Genomic DNA, 22,992 nt, shown 5'->3' on the forward strand with positions numbered 1-22,992 from the left:
CTGATGAGCTCACTGCTTAGGACATGCTTCTAATCAATCTGAGTCATCTGTAACACATTAACACCACCTGCTGTGATGAAGAGTGTGAGAAAAGTTTTTAGCAAGTGAGCAGAAAAGTTCAAATCAAGGCTAAAATGACTGAATAAATGCCTGCAAATGCAAAGTCCAGCTTAATCAAACCTACATTATCAGGGAAAAAGTTAACAACATAAGATTAGACAAGATACTATAAGATAAGACTTTATTTAATTTATTTTAACTTATATGTGCAATGATCCCTATCCAACTGCTGACTGTCTACATTGTATATCATGTTCCTATATCATGTTCCTATTTTTTTTAAACCGTTAATACCTTTTATATTTTCTACTTGTTTGTATTGTAAATTGTTAATACTTTATTATATATTTTACTTGTTTATTGCTTATATTTCTAGTTCATATTGCTGTTTACTATTTATTGTTTTTTTGCTATCCACTTTGCTGCTGTAACACTTGAAATTTCCCCAGTGTGGGACTAATAAGGGAAAATTAATCTTAACCTCATTTTATCCCACAGTGGGGAAGTTTAGTTGCCATGCGGTTTAAAATCTGTTCAAATTAACATATTTGCTGCAAGATGGGTGGTGTTGATAAAAGGGGACTAAAGCTCACCTGATAGGGCTGTTTGGTACAAAATCACAGCTGTACTGTCATGTTCTGTATTCTCTGATCCTATTTGTGCTTCTGTCTTTCTCAGGCGATGAGACAAGTGATACATCCAGTGGTCATAGTCCAGCAAAAAAAGGCATGGCTCCTCCTCCTCCTCGTCGCCCCGTCCCTCCTCATCACCTCTCACCTCCACAGGTACGGTCATGGCTGTTGCTCATGTCACTCTTTTATCTGAGAATATTATCATGAGCCCAGACTCATCATAGAATCATATTTCTTGCCATCTTTATCCCCTCTATCTTGCAGAAACCTCAGTATGAGCTTCTGAACTTTAACCTGCATATTCATTCTGTTGTTTTTTCAATTAGAAAAATTTTCAAAAATCAAGTGAGGTGGGGGAAAAAATCAATACAGCATAGTATCGCAATATTTTGCGTAAAAATATTATATCGATTCATGGCCGCCAAGCATCAATATTTTAGAAATATACTGGAGACACTGGTATCATATGAAACTAGATGATCTAGGGAATCTATAGGCACCAGGATATCGTGTCGGGAAGTTGTCAAAATAACGCCGCAAAGTTAGTTAAAACTCAGAGCAGTGAAGCTTAAAGTTGAGGAAAGTTTGAGAAAATGCTGCAGTTGTTGTCGTCCATACATGTTTGATATCAGTTCAGTTCAGTTTGACTGAATACTTTGTTGGTCAGTCTGTGGGTTTGACTCTCATGGTGGAGAAATAAAAAGACTGAAGTGAGATGAATAGACTGAGAATTTTCTCTTATTTGACAAAACAATTCTGGATTGAATGTAATTTTTTGGACACAAAATGCAGTTAGTTCTCAATATATTGTATCGCAATACTCACCATATCGCAAAATGCTTAAAATCACAATAATATCACATCGTGAATCAAGTATCGGGATAAAATCATATGGAGGGGCCTCTGCTGATTCGCACTGATAGAAACTTCTAATTCGGTAGTTTTAATTTAGCTGTTTTATTATCTTTTGTTGTAATTATAATAGTATTGTAATAACAATTTGCTGTATAACTGTATGTAAACCATTTTCTAACTTTTTTTTAAAAATTACTATTGTTGTTTTTATTCTATTCTAATACTATTCCAATACCCTTCTTGTCATGTAATGTTGCATGTGATTGCACATTGTGTGTCAGGTGGCTGTCCGAGGCTCAGCCCACACGTTGTCTGTTGGACCTTTGACCTTGGGGACCCTGCTGCTCGTGCTGCTGTCACCATGGCAACACCGTTGATCACCGAGAGACGGTCTGAAAGAGACAAAAAGACTGAGAGACAGCCACAGATATTTTGTGGTGAAGTTGAGCGTTTGGAGTTTCTGTAAGCACAGGTCAACCACTCTGATTGTTTTGTTTTGGGTGGGACAAGCTGCCGGTTGATCACAGTTACCTGTACTGACCTCTACATGTGTTTGTTCATGTGTCTTTAACTCTCATAGGATAGATCGCACAGCACTACTGACTTTTTTTTTTTTGAAGAGAGATGTAAATACAAATATATATATATTATATATTTATATGAAGAATTCCTATAGATAACAATGGCTTGATGTGTACATAGAGGTTAATATAGAGCAGATTGAACGTTAAAGGGTGTTTGGTTTGACCTTTACATTATGTATCCCCCACGGATCCATGACAGCTATAGTTCAAGCTGAAGGCCAGGAAGTGTGCTCACCGACGTATTAATGTTGAAGACAACTCATCACTCTGTGGGCAAAAATGTATTTTGTGACACTTCAGAGCATTTACAGATGGCCATGCAGCATAATGAACAATTTGACAGTTTGGCCTGTAAGCCTGCGCAGACTGAAGCCCATCCGGCACTTTTTTTTCCACACAAACATGCTCTTTTGATCATGCAAGCTGGGTGTTTTTTTTTGTTTTGTTTTTTTGCAGAAAGTATGCTGAGAGTTTTAACTGTGTAACACATTACTTCCTGCAAAAATGACTCCATATAGCAGAGATCTTTCCCAAGAAACTGCATCCTCTGGTACGTGTATAATTCCTTTCACAGTCTTGGTAGTTGTGCGGAAAATGAGTTCAGACTTTTCTTCTCAGGATGTACAGTGTGTAGAGTTGTAAAAGCACTACAGGGAGGGATGTAACATCTTCCATATCAACTTCAATTTCCCTTGTAAGCTGTCACAGCCATCCACAACACAAAGCTCCGGTAAAAATAAGATTAGCGGAAACAATAAAAAGCACAGAGTACAAGACAAGACTAAATATGGCTCACGTGTAAGAGCAAGAAGACACAACCGTCTTTGTAAAAAATGAATAATTTGACATCTCGTTGTCATATTTAAATGCTGAGCTGTCACAATGATTTCAAACACTGGCTGGTCTAAAAAATATTAATACATGGTCGCCCATTAAGGTTGAATAAAATATTTTTTTACCTCTTTCCAATTTCCATGATTGTGACTATTTGATTTTTTTGAAAGTTAAAGTGCATATCTTCTCAATCTATCTCTTTCAATTAACAATTAACTGAAAACAAAATGATTCCAACTTTATGGGCGACCATGTAAAAGCTGCAAAAATGAGATAATATGTAAGAAATACAAAAGAATACTTCATTTTTCAGTCTGATACATGAGTTATGAGCTTGTTTTGTATTCAGTGATTCAGTCAAGAGATGGAGTATCAAGAGAGCTATCAGAATACAGCTGAGCCCCAAACATGTGAATTAAATGTGATTCATGTTAATTAGGGATAGCAAGTCCTCCCAGCTCGCTGATGAGTCTCAAACCCCCCAAACTGCACACAACAGCAGGACAGACAACTGGAATACTGATTAAAACATTCAGAACAAAGACACACACCAGCTGAGGGACACTGTGTGCATTTCTGTCAGTTTGTGACTGACTTTCTTTTTATGGTTTTGTCCTGTATAGTCTTTTGAAAACAGTTAAATTCCTACATAAATGCATCTACTGTCACCTGAGAGACTTCATTCATGAAGGAATGGGATTAACAGTTGAGAGAACTAAAGAAATACCATTAAGAGCCTACGTGGTGAGTTATCTGGGCACTGAGCCCAAATACCATGTCAGCTTGCGGGATGCTTTTACAACATTATCTGTCAAGCCAGCATGCTATTATTTGATTACCATTTAAACGTTGTACCCAAATGAGATGAGATTTTGGATTTGAGCCATCCCATCCATCTTCCACAGCTCTTGCTAGGCGACTCACAAAAACAACAACACACCACACAGCACATGCAGATACGTGGGTGTATAAATGGTGGGCTGTTGACAGCAATTTAGGCAATTCATAAAATAATGATCATTTAAAGCTTTTTCTTGTTCAAATTAAATTGCCTGGAAAGTCAAGATAAGATTGCTGAGTGATGTCACAACTTCTAATTCTGTGGATGCTCGCCTTCAGGTGTGAGCTGCTATCTGTGCATAACAGGTTTAAATGAGAAATCTCTGCAGTGAATGGAGTGTGAATCTTATTTACCTCCGACCAAAAGGAGTTCATGTTACCACTTGGGTTTTTTGTTTGTTTGTTTGTTTGTTTGTTTGTTTTTGTCAGCAGGATTAGAGAAAAATGACAGGCCCTATTTAAGTAAGGATGTTAAATAAAACAGAATGAGGTAATTTGCCAAGCTTTTGTGACATACAGGTGCATCTCAATAAATTAGAATATCATAGAATAGTTTATTTATGTCAGTAATTCAAATCAAAAAGTGGAAATAACACATTATATAGATCCATTACACACAGAATGAAACATTTCATGCCTTAATTTATTTAATTTCTTCTAATTATAATGATTATGGCTCACATTTAAATAAGGCCTAAAATTCAGTGTCTCAAAAAAAAATAATATTACAAAAGACTAATTTTTAAAAACTATGTTTAATATGGAAATATTGGCCTCTGAAAAGTATGTCCATCTATATGCACTCAATACTTGGTTGGGGCTATTTGATTTGAACGGCTGGAAATGGACTTTTCCATGATATTCTATATTTTTTTGCATGATATATTTTTGTAAATATACTCTCTAAATTCTGAATTTGATCCTTTCTGGGTTGTTGTTTTTTTTTTTTTTTTTTTACATTTTACACAACATCCCAACTTGTTTGGAACTGAGGTTGTAGCATGGGGCAGAGAAAAGCCCATGAAATGTTTTGAACATTGGGAGATAAGGGCATGGCCTGGCAGAGGTCTGTACTTCTTGTTGTATATTAGTCCGAGCAATGTTTTTCATATCGAGCATAGAAATTACTTTCCATTGTTCCTCTCGTACTGTGTTGTCATAATGGTTCTCAGCATGCATGTAGAGCCACACTGGTGTGCCATGGAGGGGCTGTGCTGTTTGTCAATGTCAAAGAAAATCATTAAATATACTTTATCAAGGTTTAACAGCTGTTTTTGTGTATAAAGTCTAATGTTGTAGCAGTATGCAGGAACACCAGTTAGATACAGTAATATGGTTTCTCTCCCCACTCTCTGAAAAACCACTGTATTATAAACTTAACCAGTGACTCTCACATGAAATGTAAATAAACCTACTGTAATAACCTGTGTCCTGCTACTCTGTTGTGTCACTAATCTTCAGCTTAATATCCTCAATAATAAACTGTTTTCAAATACATCTTGTACTTTGTCTTTTTCATGTTTTGTCCCTGTGTAAGATACATATGGGAGCCATTAACAGGACTGAAACAACGTATAAAATAACACAAATTCTAAATAATATCACAGTGGAAACCACTCAGAGCTGAGGTTTTCAGAGTAGGAGGTCCCTATGGGGGTACTAACTGTTTAAGGTAAGGTTCAATGAATAGAAATTAAAATAATATGACATTAGTCATCAAAATAAGATCACAAAGAACAGCTAAAAAATTTGCAATTTGGCGATGAGTTGATTCAGACATACAGTAGTTTGGGGAAATTTTAGTTGTTGGGTTGTTGTTTTTTCAAATCCCTAGTGCCAGAAACTAACTTTACTAAATAAATGCATCAGGACACTCCTTTATTAAGTTTAGGGGTAGTCTGTTGTGTCAAGCAGCAATATTTGGCCTCATTTTTGAGTGTCTGCAGGTTTAAATAACATTATCATGATCCTATAGGATTCCAGGAATTGAGCGAAACTAAACTAAGACTCAGACTTTGAAAACCCCTGGCTCATAGTGATCATGGTCACAGTGATTAAACACATAAGGACCAAGGGGCTTAGGACAGAATCATTCATATACACATGCTGTTTGAATAATTTGCTTACATGAAACAAAGCAGTTAAATTACAGGGTTAACTTGAGCATTGATGGCCTCCAGTTTATGTTCAGGCTATGCATTGAAACCTTTATCTATAGTAGTCTACCAATACTGACATTACTGTATCTCTGAATAATTGTATACAGTAGGTGGACTGTGCTGTATTATACTGAACTTGAATTACTTACTAACTTTTTATTCAAGTTATATATATACACACAAATATCACTTAATATCGTGATCCAGAAAGCACAGAACCCAAAAGTCTGAATCAGAGTGCCCAAAACAATATCTATTAAAAGCAGCAAAATAACTTTGGCAGTAAACAAAAGAAGCAAGCTAAACTGGAGGAGAGAGGCCACAAAAAAATCCTCTAGCAGAAGTAACAGGAGGACCAAAAATTGGCATGACAAGAGCAGGGCATCTGGCATACTGATCTGACAGGGTGAATGAGAATGGGTAGTATTTGAATGGGAGACTGATGGGGATAATGAGGGCCAGGTGTGGAAGTGGGCGGGGAAGCACAGGTGAGGGGTATGAGGTGATTGCAGGGTGGCAAGATCTGCAAGGACAGGAGAGTTATGCTACCTATACACCAGAAGACTTTGAAAAGATTTGGAAAGACTCCTGCAAAACTATCAGCTCACATCTGCTCACATCTAAAGACAACTGTTGAGAGTTTTTAGTCCCAGCCTAGTCTCAGACTGAGATTCTACAAAGACTGTGAATCTTGCAGGATCACTATTTACAAGACTACAACTAGATTTCCTTTAGCATTTTTTACCTACCATGCCATTTTTGTGCGTGCAGTGGTTTGTGTTGGGAAAAAAAACAACAAAAAGAAGAGGAGAAGACGCCACAAAATGCCCCTCACAAAGCTGAAAAGGGGTTTCTGTTTTTCTGACATGAAAAGTGACTATTTTACAGTAAAATAGATATAAGGAAGAATAAAGGAAAGGAAACTGTAGAAAAGAATTCATGATATACATTTATGTCCTATTTAATTATTTGTTTAATTGAATAATTATACTTATCAGCTCTATCAACTTTCATTTAGTTAATCACACATTCATCATCAATTATTTATTACTTATTTATGTATACATTTATTTATACATTTTAACTGGGTCTGCTTACTCTAAACAGCGCCCCCAAAATCCCGCTTGTGGCCATAAATATATTACATCTCTATATTTGTATTTAGGATTGAGTTTACTAACATTATTGTGATGTAACTTTTTCCTGTTGAAGTGGTTTTACTGCCGGTCTGGACCCGCTCATCTATTGGTTGTTGATTGTGTTACGTCACTGCGACTTGCGATAATATCAAACACGTTTGATATGATCGCAAACCCAAGACTAGGAAAAGACTGATAAGAAACAGCGCCGATTACTACCTTACACTTAACGATCGGGGTGACGGGAGCGCGCTGTGACTCCAGTAAGACTCCTAGATTTACTAAAGACTTTTAGTTTTTATTCTGGGACTGGGAAAATCGTTTGGTGTAAGCCCAGCATTAGTGATAAGCAGATGAACACTTTGATAAACAAAAACAGTCCCTAAGCAGGTGATCTTGTGACACTTGGTATACACTGGTAATCTGCATGAGAATGTTTTTTTTTTTTTTTTTTTTTTTTTTAAATCTTCTTATAGTGATAAATTTGACCCAGGCAGACCTGTCACCATAAGAGATTCCTGTAATTATGATTTAAAACTTGCTTTAAAAAAATGTTTATGGTAAAAAAAATAAATTGGAGATTAAGATGTACCCTCTTGTGTGTCTTGAGTAAAGTTTTAATGAATACAGAGTGGTGTTCCTCTATTTACACACGGCTACCTGCATACAGAGTTTGCAATATGGTTATAATTAAAATGTATGTAAACTGTAGCACTTGAAGAAAACTATGGTTGTGGAAGTTCTGCTATTTATCTTAAAATAAAATAAAGACATCTTTATGAATATTATACATCTTATATTACTGTATATGTCTGGGTTGTTTTTGTTTAGCAGTTTATTTTTCCGTCAGAGCATCAACCATATCTGGGCTGCTAAAATGGGTTTTTAACAGATAAGAGTTTGGTGCCATCAGAGCCTCATGTGTACATATATATGGGAACGCAGCTGCAGCTCTTTGGCCTCTGGCCCTTTGAGAGATTACTGTGATTGGATTGGCATGGTCAGGAAGTTGGCACACATCGCCCGCTTGGCACAGGAAACTGCCAGGGGATGATGGGAAATAAAGACATCATTGAATGCAAATTGCCACAGAGAGAGAGAGAGAGAGAGAGAGAGAGAGAGAGAGAGAGAGAGAGAGAGAGAGAGAGAGACTGTGTGAAGGTGGAGTGCTCCGATCAATCATCCTGATGTTGCCACAATCTAGTCCCACCCATATATTTCAGTGCAAGAATGTATTTAATTGCGAAATCTTACTATTTTTTTATTCAATATAATTTTCCTTTTTTCCTGGACGATGCAATGTGCTGCTTTGGTGAATTACTTGGAAGCAAATGGCTGATGCATTTCAGCCAAAGGAGGCAAAGGGCTGCAGTATACTCTACACATGTGTGCACAGTGAGAACAGAAAAACAGAAAAGGCAAGGGAAAGGCAGCAGGGAGCACGAGAGGTGACTAAGGTAAAACTATGATGAATCAGAGTTCATGAGAAGGAGCAAGACAGGGGATTTGCAGGATGTTGTTTCAACAAGCTGCTCTGCTGAATGATATCCTTCCTCTGTGCCAGTGCTAATGAAATCAGAGCTCTGATTATTTTAACCCTGTCCAAGGGTTATAATTGAGGTGTGTGCTATTTAAATCATATTTATGTTCCTGTCCTCACCAGTGTTTGCAGCCTTCCAGACACACATTATATCAAATTACTCACTGTGTACATGTTGCAGCTCCACAGGGTTTTATATCCAGCTATAAAAAACATGACTAAAGGCTTTTTATGTATTGAGATCCATGTGGTGATCGCTCAGGAAGCACACCTGCCTGTCTTATTGACACAATAACTGCATTTATTATAGATTTATGGATGGTATAAAGGTCAAATTAGAAAGCACTAGATAGCATTTATTGTAAATCTTGATCTTTCTATCTCGAAAGAGACCCTTGATTTTTTTTTCCTATTGCCCAGTTCACGTTATGTGTTGTCACCTAGCATAGATGAACAAGCTGTTTTCCCTCTTAGCAGCCAGTAAGACCTCATAAAGTACTCCATCCACAATAAGTAATTACCTCTCTTATCCCCCAGGCTCAGACGTGTGCAGAGGGGCAGCTGAGGATGCTTGAGAAACTGCCCTTTGCCCATTGATGTCCTTTCAGCAAGGTTATTTTATTTTATTTTATTTATTTGTATTTTCGAGATTGCCTGAAAGTGGCTCTTATCAAAAGTTTAGTATACAGTCAGTGGTATAAAAGTATTCAGATCATTTACTTAAGTAATAAGTTAATATTTTGGGCTAACCCGAAGTTGGTGTTCTGCATCTTTTATGCCACAAGGGGGCAGAGCAGATAACAGAATGTGCAGATTTTGAGTGGAGGTCAATAAATGTATGTATTGTATTCATTCATAACATGAACTTTATAATCAATTATGTTAGTTTGTCTTAAATTGGATATTATTTTTACAAAAATGATTATCATAAAACTAACAAGCACAAGTAGTCTTACTATTAACATTTTTTGAAAGGTTTTAAAATATTATTTTTATGTGCTCTTTTTTTTTTAGTTTGAGCACCTGCACCTCTGAATTTCTCTCCATGGCCCAATTTCAACACCTGGGGGCCAAATGTATTGAAACTGTGCGGTTGCTGTTATTGTCAGTATGAAAGGTCTATTGTTTCCTCTGCTTCTGGGTGTATAAAAGTTTCTTGAATATCAATGACTACTGATGGATTGTGTATGGAAGTAGTGTGTTACTTGTCTTAATGTGGATTGGGTGTTTACTCTGAAAGCTGATGAACTTCACATAGGTTGGCAGCCTGTTCATCCACAGTCATGATGCCAACATGGAGCAGTCTGCTGAAGCAAACCAGGATTAAGTATCTTGCTGACGGGCACTTTAACATCAGTTAGTTTCTGTGGGAAAGGAGAGCACTGATTCATCTAACTAACCTTTACACACCCATATTATCACACTCATCCCTTCAGTGCTCTAACCACTAATTATTTCTGGTAACCCTACAATAACTGATTTTTTTTTTTTTGTTGTTGCTCCAAGCACCATTTAAATTGCTGCGTTCACATCTATCTTGTACAGAGCAACTGTATCATTCATTTGGAACTTTGTTTCTGGCCACCTGTGAAATATAAGCTCAACATTAACTCTGCTTTTAGCTCTGCTTTTGGTCTTCACCAACTCCTGAGGGAAATATCTGTTTTTTTCATTGCTAAATGCTTCACTTTGTTCACCATGTAGTTGCTAACTCTGTCTGTCTGCCATTTGGTGACTGGTATGTAGTGTACAGTGGGTTTTTAAAGCTTTTCTGCTGAAAGAAACTGCAGGCAACAGGCTCTATAAACATCACTAATAAGAGTAGGGAGACTCATCCATATTAATAAAGTTGTGAGCTGTAAAATCAAAAGAGTCCTGTGATCATTTTCTGAAGCTTCATTACTACAAGTGACCCTTTTCAGATAGCATTACCATTTGAACTGCTGTTATTATTGTTGTGGAAATTGCAGATGCTTGACACAATGACAGCTACAAGACTCCAATGGCTTACGTTCAAATATTTTATGATATAACTTGATCAAGGAGAATGAACCATTCCATCACACAGTCTGTGATGTCCAAGTCCCTTCTGAAAAGCTTTTCCCCTGGCATCAGAATTAAGGCATTTTCTCACAGAGAGAGGAGCATCTGGTGCCCTGTTTAAACTATATAACGTAGACTAAGACAGCCTTGGCTGGTACAACAAAGCTTTACACAGACAGAGCTGACCCAAACTGTGGATCCCTCAGCTAACTAGGGCAAGGGTCATAATATGGTTATAATAAAATGTCCAAAATGAATATAATTAATCCCCAAATTCAACTACAATTATAAAGATTGATTATGGCGCATTTAACTGCAGAATCAATAAGACAATCAGTCTACAGCCAACAGTACAGAGTGCACAATAGTGCTTTGGGCTATATGCTAACATCAGTATGCCAACTCGCTCACAATGCCACATGCTAATGTTTAACAGGTTCACTGTCTTATTTTTGATAACCTTTGCTAGTTCGGACTAAACATTTTGACCCAATCCAAATCTCCACTCTGAGGCCTTAATCATGAGCCCTCACTTTATTAATAATATTAATAAATTTAATAACATTACCACTAGGGATGGACATTTGGAAGACACCTGCCAACTCGAGCATCACTAAAGTTAACAATCAATTAATCGATTAATGGCAGCATGCATACATGGGCAAAATATACAGTACTATGCAAAAGCCTGGTTTGATAACGGGCTCTTTTATTTTGAAAGGATGATAAGCAACTTCCTGTCCATTGTAAAACCTCACTCAAGTGAGGTGATACTGTAAAGATAATGTCAAGGAGTTCAATGTTTTATGTTTAAGTCCCCAAAGAGGCATGAGGTTAGTTTTCACAGTAATCTTACATATTTTTGTGTGTTTGGAGAATATTAAATCTAGTAATTCGTGCTAGCAAGGTTTGATACAGTATGCTAGTTTTGCTCAAATTAATACTCTTGTATTTCTGTGTGTTTTATAATTGTTATTCTATCTTTCAGTTTGCAAACTGTAGTTTTATCCAACTTAAAAATACACAGATCATTAAAAATTCCATGTGATTGACCAAATTCTTAACAACCATTAATCGATCATCGATTAATTATTCCCATCGCTAATTAACACACACAGGTAGCATCAATGTTGAGAGATGTCAGAATGATGGGTCACCAAAAGGTGAACTAGCTCCAGCTACCAATCCAGGGTGGTACTTTAGCCAGCTACCCTCCAGTTCCTAAACCAGGTCCCCACGAACTGCCCACAACTCCACCAGTCTGCAGAAATGCAGGCTCACGGAAAGTGTGCATAAAGGGCTCAAAATGTCTGTGAGAAAGCCCTCATTCACATTGCACGATTTGGCAGTGGGACAGGCCTAAGCCCTCACGGATTTACCAGGAACACGCCTGAAAGTCCATTAGTGTGGAGATTGGGATTGGTCCAAAGTACTGCAGAGGCTGATGGGGATGTCATTAGTTTAGATATGTTGTTACAACAAACTGAAAAGTGAATAAAAAATGTAACCTGAAGATAATTAGGGTAAGGGCCCAACAAAGTTATTACAATTTGTCCTGAGGGTGACATGGATATATGTACCAAATTTTACAGCAATCCACTCAATTGTTGTTGAGTAAATGTGTTAAAGATTTGTTCATACATGTAGTTAAAATATGCCTAGCACAGCATTTCTCAAATCTCTCCTGCAATACCAGTTGTCCTGCATGTTTAAGATTTCTCCCTGCTCCAATAAGCTTATTCAAATGATCAGCTCATTTCAAACTCCTGAAGCAGAAAACATGCAGGATAAGTGATACTCACGGAGAAGACTGGATCACACTGCTATCCTAAAATCCTCTCACCCATATGCTCTTTCTCGTTTTCACAAACTACCTTTGGCTTTCAGCATTAATTTAACCCTGTTTTCAGGTTGAAGCAGGTTCACATTGACCTGGATGCCAGCCAGTCATTCTCTCCCATGCCATTATGTCAGGGCTTATTGGCTATGAATCAGAGATCTTATCTTAAATGACAGATAGTTTGGATCGAGTGTGGCAGGTAAGCTATTATGGTTCCATCGTGTATGATTTATTGCTTGTAGGTGTGTGTACAGTATGTAACAGGTGATAGTGGGTATGCTTTGTGATAGACACATAGAAAGGGTATGTATGCTGTCTCCAACAGCACTCCACTGATGTTTATCGTTCCTTGTTTCAGTCCTGCTACTACATATGCTACCAAGAATGATTGACATGTGAGCCATGAGTGCCAATGGTTTAAAATCTGCTAAGCAGGAAATATCTGTCATTCTGACTTACAGACTTGAAGGGAGACTGAGTAGAACAGACAGATACTACACTAACACATTACAGGTCATAGCAGGCTTAGCTGCCTTGTCTTCCATTATTTTTCTTCCTGACATCTTCATGCTCTGATGCATCCCAAGCATGCACTTGGAAATCCAGAGCCCATACGATGTATCCGTATGATACTAATAGGCTACGTGTGTGTGTGGGGAGAAAGGTGAAAAGGATTGCAAGCAGAGAATAGAAATAGAAAAATTGTATTAAAGTATTAAAAATGTCTACTCTACAGTGTCTGGGCTTAGTTAAGGATGTATAAAATAGGGCAGGGAGATCAGATGAGGAAAAAATAGATAAAAACATGGCCGACGATGAGTTTAAGAGTTCAAGAACTGGGCTAAGCTAATGAAACTGGTTCAAAATGTGATTAATTCAAGTGTGTCTGTATCTGACCTGGCTTCAGCAACAAAACCTCCGGGCCTGAAATGTGAAGCTCATGTGAAAGTGACTTAAACCTGCATTCTTTCTAATGTCCCGCAGGGGTGACTCCACTGGTTGCAAATTTTATAGAAGTCTATGAGAAAATGAACCTACATCTAATTTGATTTATTACCTAAGTAAACATATTCATAACAAGTATGGTCTCTGCTGCTCTACTGGGTTAAAGTCTTCTTAAATACAGCATGAGGTTAATTTAGCAAATGATGGTCCCATTAGAGTAAGGTAGATGATAAAGCAGGGTGTGCTTTAAGGTTTCGCTACCTTGTGATTGACCAGTCGCTGTCATGGGGACCTGTCAGAATAGAGGTGTAGCAATGCATAACCATTTTAATAAACTCTAAACCTGTTTATGGGTAATGTCCATGTTTTGTTTTGGAACTTTGACCCTTTCATAGTGTTTCATTTCGTGAACATTTTGCCTAAGAAAGTCTTTTTCAGCATGAGGGGCCACATGAGATACTGTAAAGGTTGCAGAGGGCCAGACCAATACTCTGAACATAATTCTGCTCAATATTAATTTCATCTCTTGATAAATGCAGTAAATTATCTGGTTTTGAGCTGCTACTGGTATGAATACATGTTATGATAAGACTATGTTAATGTGTCAAATAAAGCAGTAAAAAATAGTAAAAACTCCAGTCATTATATCACTTTTCCATTTATTTTAAACACAACATACATTCAAACCACAAAAACAATATAGAGCATGTATGTTATGCAGTAAACCCAGTGTTTCCTCTAAGATTTTTTTTTAAGGATGGTGTGTGCGTAAATATAAATCAGCTTTCAGCAATCAGTTTAGAAAGTATAAAAAATTCACACTCAACTGCAAAACAAGCTTTAGAACCAGTGTTTCCCATAGGATTTTCTGAGGCTATGATGGTGAGACCCGAACAAAGTAGCCAGGAAAAAAGCCTAAATTTGGTGCCTCTCACACATTCTAATGCCACTATTCCATCTTAATCATTGCATATTTTAATGAATTATTGTAAAGTTGAATAAGGGTTCTTCTGTTTTATTTAAGGCATCATATTTTGACAGTATTCTTGTAAATTCTATGGTGGACTCTGCTAACACATCTATGTGCTCTTATTTTGCAAGCTACATGAGTTTTTTTTTTTTTTATATTGAAGGCGGTTTTAACGCGTTCTTACCATAACACTTAGTAAATACAAGCACCGGGAAAACAAGTGGAAGCTGACTGACCACAGTTTGCTTTGTTCTCTTCCAGTAACGTTTGCTCACTAGCAGTCTAACCTCACTCAGAAACTGGAGTAAGGCTAACAGAGTGCTCGTGTTGTTGCAGTTGTTATTACATTTTGGGTTTTTGACGTCCTGATATACAGTCTATGGTCCTGACACTCTGGCTGTACCCCAATGTCAAGGAAGGATCCTCAAAGGGCTGAATTTGACGTCATCGACATCTGCCGAAAAACTGTCCCTATGTCCAGAAGACAGACGCTGTGTTCCAATACCCATACTGAAAAGAAGTGTACCTAAAAGACCCGGATGTTCCACTCATAACGGTCAAAACGTTGAGTGTGGAACGATGTACACTATACGCACTCAACGGCCGCCATCTTGTCTACGTAGCGGAAGAGGCGGAGCCAGGCAGAGCCGCTCAGCTCGAAAAAAATGTTTGTAATGGCGGCCGACGACGCCGGCGCATTCTCCACATTTGCTGCGTGAATGGAGCCATATTGCCGGATTGTAGAAGTAAAGATTAAACAACACAAAGGATAATTTTTTTCGCGGTTCAAAGCCGGAAGTTTTTCGCGGGGTGACGAGCCGCGGCCGCTGTCGCGAGCGTCATTTCCGGTAAGTGCACCACGGAGTATTACATTTGGAACAACACTCACCTGCTGAAATCTGCGTACCATGAGTGTACTCATGGAAGTATGGGTATTGGAACACAGCAAAAGTCCTTCTTCTGCCCAAATTCCAAGGATGCTTGTGTGTATCCTCCGTGTCCCGTGTACCCATAATGCCTTGTGCACACCGGTCTACCGGGAGATTTAAAAATGGCGAGCGAAGAAACAGCGATGCCGGCGGCACAATATGAATTTAAATACATAAGTGTTTCAGTTTACACGTTATTTATTATCACGCAACTTACAAAACTTGTATTTAAAGTCAAGCAAAACATATGCATAAACAAATGACAGAATAAAATGATGATAAATAAGATGATAAACGTCATCTTGATACATTGCCAGTTAAGTTAATTGTTGCGTCTCAGTCGCTAAAGATATTAATTGTTAATTCATATATATGCGTCAGACGATGAACTATATGCAAGGTATACGTAGCTATGCCATTCAGAAAGTTATTCATTTGTGTATTGTGTAAACAGGGATCGACAGTCCGCTATTATCCTTTATTTTTATTTATAAATAACTTATTGTACTGTACTGTAAAATACTAAGTAGCGGCCAAATTCAGCCAGGATCAGTTAAATATTGAGGTTTAATCTACTTTGTGGCTTTTACTTGCTAAATTGTGGAGATTCAACCTTAAAGCATTTTCTTCCATTTCCATAAATATGTGGAAAAGGACTGATGTCAAAGCCACATCCATGTTGTGAACTGGTTTTTAAATTGCAGCGCTGAATTTAAGCAGGACGTCCAATTATGCAATGACGCACAGCGGCACACTCAGAAGGCTGTCCCATTTGTGCGTTAGTGATAGGAAGGATTCTGGCTGTCTGTAGGACCGACACTGAAGGAAGGATCCTACCAAGGAAGTATCCTTGACATTAGGATACACAGCTTCCGTGTTCCATTCGCTGGTCCCTGCAGCGAGAGAGCGGAAGGGGAAACCCTGAGTAAACCAACAATTTATCAACTTTATGCAAAATGCATTCAAGGTGAGTAAGGTAACAACAAGCTAACTTTGTTCTTTGTGGAACAGATTTCTGTGCATTTTTTTTTTTTTTAAATCTAAGTATATTTTGCTTAGCCTGTTCTTTGCTATCCAAAATAAGAATTCCCTATTAATATCACAGTTATCGTAAATTATGAATGCACGAAGGTATTATAGGTATAGCAAGCTATTACTAGTGTTAGCTGTCAACTTAGTGTGTAACCTCTCACCCTCTTGCCTTAAAAACCAAATGGCTTAATCTAAAATGTCATGATTGCTACGTCCACTTGTTATACATAGTCTACAGTACTTAGCAGGGTTCAGGGGGTTCAAAACATGATAGATGCTCGGGATACAGGGAATTTTCTCGCCACAGTAAAACAGGATTATAGTTTGTCATTTGTGCAAACAAGACCAGTTACCCAACTGACAACATTTAGACATCCTTGGCTCAGTGGCTTGCGCCAACACTGAAATCCTGCACAAACGTGGTGCCAGAACGAAAGTTGAGATGACACTTTTACTCATCCACAGACAGTATACACATTGTTGCATGAAATAATGACCTGAATATTTGTCTGATATCAGTTCAAACCAGTTTCAAGAGGTGATTCAATCTGGCACCTTCAGTGTTCCTTGAATTTATCGTAGATTATACTGATGTTTTTTTTAAAGATTCAAAAATGTGCCTGCTTCAATACATTTCCACAACACAAACATGCAAATATAACACTGGATCTGAAGACCGGTTTAGTCTGAGAGCTGGTATTTGACGTGTTACTCATCACATTCTCTCTCTGTGAACTGATGTAAAGTGTCTTTCACCCTGAAGGCTAAAGTGGCTGGTATGTGCCAATCTGTTTTAACACATTAATCCTAACGGCACTCAGCCTGCCAGGGCGATAAATCATTGGTTGGATTAACACTTGCCTTGACGTTACACTATAGGTGTTTAAGCAGCTAAGCAGTGTGGGATTATGGGAAAGTGGGCTGTAATTTCTCTGCTTTGAATGAGCTGGCCCATACAAGTATGTCCTTTGGTTGACCTAAAGGTGTGGCTCAAAGCTGTTGTTCTAAAATTAGATGTTAGATGAAAAAAAAAATGGTGTTTTTGACCTACAAGCTGTCTGCAAACAGCCAAAAGTGGTCATTAACAACAGTACATTTTATTAGTAAAAGATGTGACCTTTAATTTAAATTCAAGATGGACAACTGGCAAAACGTGCTAGGTTACTGATAAATACTGGGGAGTTTTATACCTGATTTAAGTTTTTTTCCTTTGTGTAGTCCACTGAATAACCACCACCTGAACCAAATGCCAGGTAAATGACAGGTAACAGACAGGTCATGTGATTATTACTGAGTTGATGAGAACCAGCTGAGTGTGTACATGTGGTACAGTCCTGAAAACACAGGTGTAAATTATAACAACAATGTCTAAATTTGATTTGGCTGCTTCTGTTTCAGAGTCCTGGGTATTTTACTTTTATTGACTACATTGGCATGGCGATTAAATCTGTGGTGTGTTTGTTGACCCCCACAGCACCAGCACGGCAACTTTGGGGCGTTCCCAACACAGATAAGACCCACAGTGAAGTTACACCCCAGGGAAGAAGTTCAGAGGCAGATTGAGGTGTAATCAAGACCGGTGGTAACTCTGTGTCCGCTGGGAAGAAGCTTGTGTTGTGTTTATTTATAGTCTCAGAGGCCAAGGTGTTAATAGGTAGTTGACTGGGTGCAACACTTTGAGAATGTATTGCAAATTTAAATCTCCACCACTGATGCTGCAAAATGAGGGCACTGATTTTTACATTTCACTTTATTTTTTATTATAATTATTCTTTAGTGATTTATTTTCTAAATAATGTTTGAATTCTGTGTATCCGTTTTTTTCTTGTATAAACGGTGACATGCACATACATTTTATTATCAATAATCTGCATGTTGGCTAACAGTCAGACACTCAGGGTTTAAATCCAACAGAGAGATTGCCAATTATATTGATGACACCTGTATTTTTCCTCAAAATGTTCTCAAAATCTGTGATGTGACTGGTGTGCTGCAAAAGGATGATATATTTATATTATGTCAAGATTAATTTTTTTTTGTAGCAATTCTTGAATAATTTATTGGATCAATCGTGCACCACATGGCCAAACTACATTCAAACAAGATAAGTTGACATCTTAACATATTAGGAACAAATCTTCATGGCTCCATTTCCAAAAGTAATGAGATAATGGGAAATTATGAAAAGAAATGGATGGGAAATTACATGAGCAGAAGTCAAAACTCGTATTCTAACACCAGGGACATAAATAACCTGCTGCAACTCCCTACACTCTTCTGGAAAAGCTGCAGAAATTTGATCCCATTCAGCCAAAAGAGCATTAAGGAGGATGAACACTGATGGTGGCCAATAAGGCTTGCCTTGCATCCAAGTTCATCCCAAAGGTGTTAATGGGGTCGAGGTCAGGGCTCTGTGCTGGCAAGTTGAGTTTTTCAACACCAAACAAGCTTTGTGCACATGACCACCATCATATTGAAGCACAACATGAACTAGAGAATGCAATTTCTGAAGAAATTGTGGTGGGAATGCTGGATGCTGAATAGCTGAAGCTACGCTGCCATCCTGGCTGGAATGTGTCAGAAGAACTTAGTAGTAGAAATAGTTTGAAAAGTGGGATTGTTTGGAATTACTATGAATGTAACGAAATGTTGGATAATACCAATAATGCATACAAAATGTGGAGTATTTTCATAGTTCATGGAAGAGCTGACGCTACACTGCAATGGTGGCTTAAAGGGATCAGATAAAGTAGAAGTAGTAGGAAAAGAGCTGAACTGTAGTTGAGTAGTATATTGAGACAGAGGTCCCAAAAACAGCTTAAGAGCAATGTACCAATCAGAAACAGAGAAAAAAAAAAGATTATCTATTGGTGAAATGTGATAAATAATGAAAGTGGTGAATCATATTTGGCTTTACTGTTAAAATATATAATTTTGGGCATTCCCGGTGGCACACCTGGTAGAGCGTGAACCATAGGGGCATTGTCCTCGTAAGGACGGGCGGCCCGGGTTCGAATCCGACTCTGTCCTATCAATAAAGCCCAAAAATGGCCAAAAAATATCTTTAAAATATATATATATATATATATATATATATATATCATTTGGAAAGGGGTGATAAGGAAAAGCTGCAGGCAATGGTGTCCATATAGTTTTTTGCCATATAATATAATATATGTGGCATTACATGGTGTCTCACACATCATCAAAAAGTTTTGTGTTCCCAGTTACTGATGAGAAAGAATAGAGACTGTGGTACAGTACACAGAGTTCTGCTAATGTACAACATGTATTATTCACTCTTAATATGCCTTAATCCTGAGCCTGACCTGTGTAACAGAACTCGCGCTGTTACCTTCACACTTCTCTGTCACATCCAATTAAAAAGTAATTATTGCATATTCAGGCCCTTTGTGGATTTAATTGCACCTACAGTGATTTGATTTCAGCTGCATTTCTGACTCATAATTCAGGGCTCCCAGTGACCTTTCCCGGTCAGCCTTTGGACCCGGCACTGCTTTTGGGGAGGACGTAGGATGCAGAAAGATTCGAGAGCAACTGACAGCTCATCGGTCACGTCCACCAACCCTGCCAAATTGAGCCAGAGGAAGGCACTGAATCCCTACCAGCCACTGACTTTCCTGCAGGGATTCATTGCGTGTCTGCCACTTTGTGAGTGTTTGTGTGAGTCAAGTTCTGTTTTCAGAATTTTTCATTTTGTAAAAAAACTTCTTTCTCATTTCGTATATTTACTTGCAGAAAAAACATACCCTTGAAACTCAAATCCTGACCTCGATATCATTGTTTAAGTTTTTGTGGTGAATGATTCGACTGATGTTCCAGCACTGCAGGAAAAGTAAACACTGTGTGGTGGAAGAATAATTCAGTCAGGGTCTCTTTGAAACTCCCTCTCCTGACAATCTAAGGCCTGCAGTATCAGGAACATCGTCTAAATCACTTCTCAAAACTCATCTCTTTAAAATCACTTTGTTATGTTAAACCACCAGTATAATTCTAATCTATTCAATCTATATTATATTGTGTTTGTCCATGCCATTGTTTTTATTACATGTACTCATTGTAGGCCTATTTGCCTACCTCACCCTACAAATGTATTTAATTTGATTTTTCCATTTAAAGCATTTAGTCACTTTTCTTTCCTTTTTTTCTTTTATTAAATATAATGATCAAAAATGTGTTTTGAAAAACAGAAATTCTCACAGAACAGACACATGAAAAATGATTACAGTTTGTACACAGACTTGTGGCTAAAACTAGTTGTTTTCCATGCAAAGAATACCAAAGATATTTAGGATTCAAACCATGCCCTCCCCATCTAATTTTATACAATGGACAACTTTTTCCTTATTTGTGATTTATTATCATTTTAAGCCTTCATTTTGAGGTCTGTGTGTAGGAATAATGAAACCATTGTGTGCTTTGTCTTTTTCAATTAATGAAAATAAATATTATACATTTTTGATGGGGAATCTCCGGAAAAAAACATTCCTCTTTGGCTATCGCCTAGAATTAGGACCTGCAGGTGGCGTTGTTTAGCCCCTGGCTCTTGCAGCAGACAACACACACTCATTAACACACACACACAAAGAGAGAGAGAGAGAGAGAGAGAGAGAGAGAGAGAGAGAGAGAGAGAGAGAGAGAGAGAGAGAGAGAGAGAGAGAGAGCATGAACACTCCAGCACACTCCCACAAACACTCATTTCATTGTCCCAAAGCCTGGAAAGGAGGATTTACCGGACAGTTATTTTGCAGTCTGAAATCTCGTTTAAAACAACGGATTTTGCTCTTTTGTTACCTTTAAACCGGCTGATATCCAGAATCATGAACCGGTAGTCTGCGCCTGGATCTGCACCGGCTTTGAGCGACACCTGCTCTCTCAAACACACACACACACACACACACACACACACACACACTCTCTCTCTCTCTCTCTCTCTCTCTCTCTCTCTCTCTCTCTCTTCTTTCCTCTCTCTTTTGTCTCTGACATCTCTGCAGCTCACGGCTAGCAGCGCTGAGGAAGAGGAGGAGGAGAAGGAGGAGGTGGAGCGGGGTGTACCTGACACCTCCAGCCGCGCGTTGCAGCTCTCTTCCCCGCAGAAACACCCAGGACTCGCGCGCCACGGGTGCCTCCTTCTCTCGCAGGTTAGTTCACCGGAGCTGTGTGCAGTTTTAACGGGAAACACTGCTTCTGCTGGCTGACTGAAAACTCTTAAAATATAATTATTTTTAAAGCAACAAACACTGAAGACAGGGACCTTCTCCTGCTTCATTCACTCGGACCCGAAAGCTTTTTTGAAAACAGGACTACTCTTCATAAGATGCGTCTCCCGGTGCTTCTCTGCGTGGTGCTCTGGGTGTCTGCAGCACCGGGCCCGGTGGCCGGGGCGGACCGGAGCTGCACCGACCTGCGGCAGTTCTACACCGGGAAAGGGTTCACTCTTTTGGAGGTACCCCAGACAGAGATCTCCGGTGAGTTTCATAGCAAGAAAACACAATTTCATGCACTTTGCAGCACTTATCAAGTCAGTTTTTGCCCTTAAATATATTTTCAAAATGAAATAGCTTGTTTGCCCATAAGGATGATGTTCTTTTATGTGTTTTCTTATCTGTTATGGCATCAGTATAGCATTTAGAGTGTATGTGATATCCTTGAGATATATATATATATATATATATATATATTAATTCTTCATCAGTATTAAATGCTTGATTATTTGTGCATTGTGAGTAAACCTGCGCCTGAAGCCAAGTTTTCAGTTGCATTAACTTGTTTTAAAAGGCAGGTGTGCTCATATCAGACTACATCTCAGTTCATGCATCTTATTGTGCAATTGTCTAGCTTTTTATACACCTTCACTGAGCAATGCAGCCACCCTCAGTGAGGTGTTTCCCATCAGTCTATAGCCTCTCCTGCACATCTCCATTATAGTCCTTTCTGGGGCATTTTCATTGTCTGCTGAAGGCAGGATTGCAGGTGGGTGTAAGCTATGTGTCTTGCAGAGCTATTATGGTCTATTCAGGGCATTTGTGGTTGTTTGCTGATGTTTGCGCTGCAGGTGTTAACAGGTTTTAATATAAACTACTGAGAGTGGATTTTCTTTCTGCTTGTGGCTGCTGTTACTCCATGTTGAATAGCAGTAGTATCTAATGTGTATTAGGGCTTTTTCATTGTCTGCTCTTCTGTGGACTGCAGGTGATGTGTATATGTGTGTGTGTGTGTGTGTGTGTGTGTGTGTGTATGTGTGTGTCAATAGATGCTGAAATAGCCTGTTCTGCATAAACTAATAATTTAGTCAATCCTGGAGCAATATTCAATAAAAAATGCAGCTCAGCAGGCTCTCAGAATAACCTGCTGTAATAAAGTTGAATAAGATTTGTGTTCTTTTGTTTCATCCTGGTACCCTCTCTTGTCACTCAGTCAGCCATCCAACCATTCCAGCAATCATGCATTCAATCAATCACTCAATTACCCATTGAGTCAATTAATCAATCAGCTCGAGACTCAGTCAGTCAACCAGACGTCAGACATCAAAGTCTCTGTATCTCGTCTCTCTGGTCGCCACTCTTCAC

The 22,992-nt window shown here is 38.4% G+C and overlaps 2 protein-coding genes and 1 long non-coding RNA gene across 3 annotated transcripts in view; all 3 read left to right on the forward strand.

The window, feature by feature from the left end:
* Positions 1-5,300, forward strand: part of LOC131978138 (glypican-5-like) — a 69,337-nt gene extending 64,037 nt beyond the window's left edge. Inside the window, exons 10-11 of the mRNA XM_059341660.1 lie at positions 739-845; positions 1,829-5,300. Coding sequence (XP_059197643.1) covers positions 739-845; positions 1,829-1,924 — 203 coding nt within the window. The 3' untranslated portion in view covers positions 1,925-5,300. The remainder of the gene's footprint in view (positions 1-738; positions 846-1,828) is intronic.
* Positions 5,301-15,019: 9,719 nt separating this feature from the next.
* LOC131978131 (uncharacterized) lies at positions 15,020-21,010 on the forward strand. Its single transcript, XR_009394933.1, has 3 exons — positions 15,020-15,289; positions 16,160-16,337; positions 19,876-21,010. It is a non-coding gene; the product is annotated as an uncharacterized LOC131978131 (long non-coding RNA).
* A 412-nt stretch (positions 21,011-21,422) lies between these two features.
* LOC131978311 (glypican-1-like) overlaps positions 21,423-22,992 on the forward strand; it is a 50,440-nt gene continuing 48,870 nt past the window's right edge. Inside the window, exon 1 of the mRNA XM_059341923.1 lies at positions 21,423-21,891. Coding sequence (XP_059197906.1) covers positions 21,741-21,891 — 151 coding nt within the window. The 5' untranslated portion in view covers positions 21,423-21,740. The remainder of the gene's footprint in view (positions 21,892-22,992) is intronic.

This window comes from Centropristis striata, chromosome 9, assembly GCF_030273125.1.
Source record: "Centropristis striata isolate RG_2023a ecotype Rhode Island chromosome 9, C.striata_1.0, whole genome shotgun sequence".
Taxonomy (NCBI): Eukaryota; Metazoa; Chordata; class Actinopteri; order Perciformes; family Serranidae; genus Centropristis; species Centropristis striata.